Source organism: Plasmopara halstedii, assembly GCF_900000015.1.
Source record: "Plasmopara halstedii genome assembly, contig: Scaffold_42, whole genome shotgun sequence".
Classification (NCBI taxonomy): domain Eukaryota; phylum Oomycota; class Peronosporomycetes; order Peronosporales; family Peronosporaceae; genus Plasmopara; species Plasmopara halstedii.
Window position 1 is genome coordinate 579,180 of NW_020186963.1, and position 669 is coordinate 579,848.

At 45.4% G+C, this 669-nt stretch overlaps 1 protein-coding gene across 1 annotated transcript; it reads left to right on the top strand.

The window, feature by feature from the left end:
• Positions 1-70: 70 nt before the first annotated feature.
• PHALS_09484 (uncharacterized protein) lies at positions 71-497 on the top strand (the record flags this gene model as incomplete). Its single annotated transcript, XM_024723292.1, has 2 exons — positions 71-162; positions 233-497. The coding sequence occupies 2 exons, from the start codon at positions 71-73 to the stop codon at positions 495-497; spliced, it is 357 nt and encodes a 118-aa protein (XP_024571727.1).
• Between the last annotated feature and the right edge of the window lie 172 nt (positions 498-669).

Genomic DNA, 669 nt, shown 5'->3' on the forward strand with positions numbered 1-669 from the left:
CATACGAGACCTGTTAACAATTACCGAGTGTAGCCATTCTTGGTTCACCGTTACATTGAAGGCGTGTGCCATGGTGATGGAGGAACTCAAGCAGAAGAGATGGACTAACGGCAAGGAGGCTGTGCGAGCAATCAATGATGTCGCACTAGACACAAGGGAAGTGTGCAATCGTCATCAACAGAGGGGGGACGTTTCGTTTATACTTTCAACAAATCTTAATATTGGTCTAAAGCTTTTACGTACCACTGGTTGCAATAATGACGATCCTCAAGGACGATGAGCTCGAGATAAATTGGACATCAGGGGCTGTAGATCCTTCTGATAATGAGAGTACTAAATCTGCTGGTAGCGGGGACGAGTTCGAGGAAGAGACAGAGCTGGAATTGGTATCAGGCATCAAGCGTAGCCGCAAAGATGAAAAGGGCGAAATAATGAACAGTGGAGACGATAAGAACGTTGTCAAGAAGCAAAAGGCGAAAGAACAAGCTTACACATGACAACCATTTTTCAAGAGCTGGTATTGATGTAGTTGAATGTCTTCTGGCAAAAGAACAATTTCAAAGGACTGTAATAAACGAAACGTCCCCCCTCTGTTGATGACGATTGCGCACTCCCTTGTGCTAGTGCGACATCTTTGATTGCTCGCACAGCCTCCTTGCCGTTAGTCCA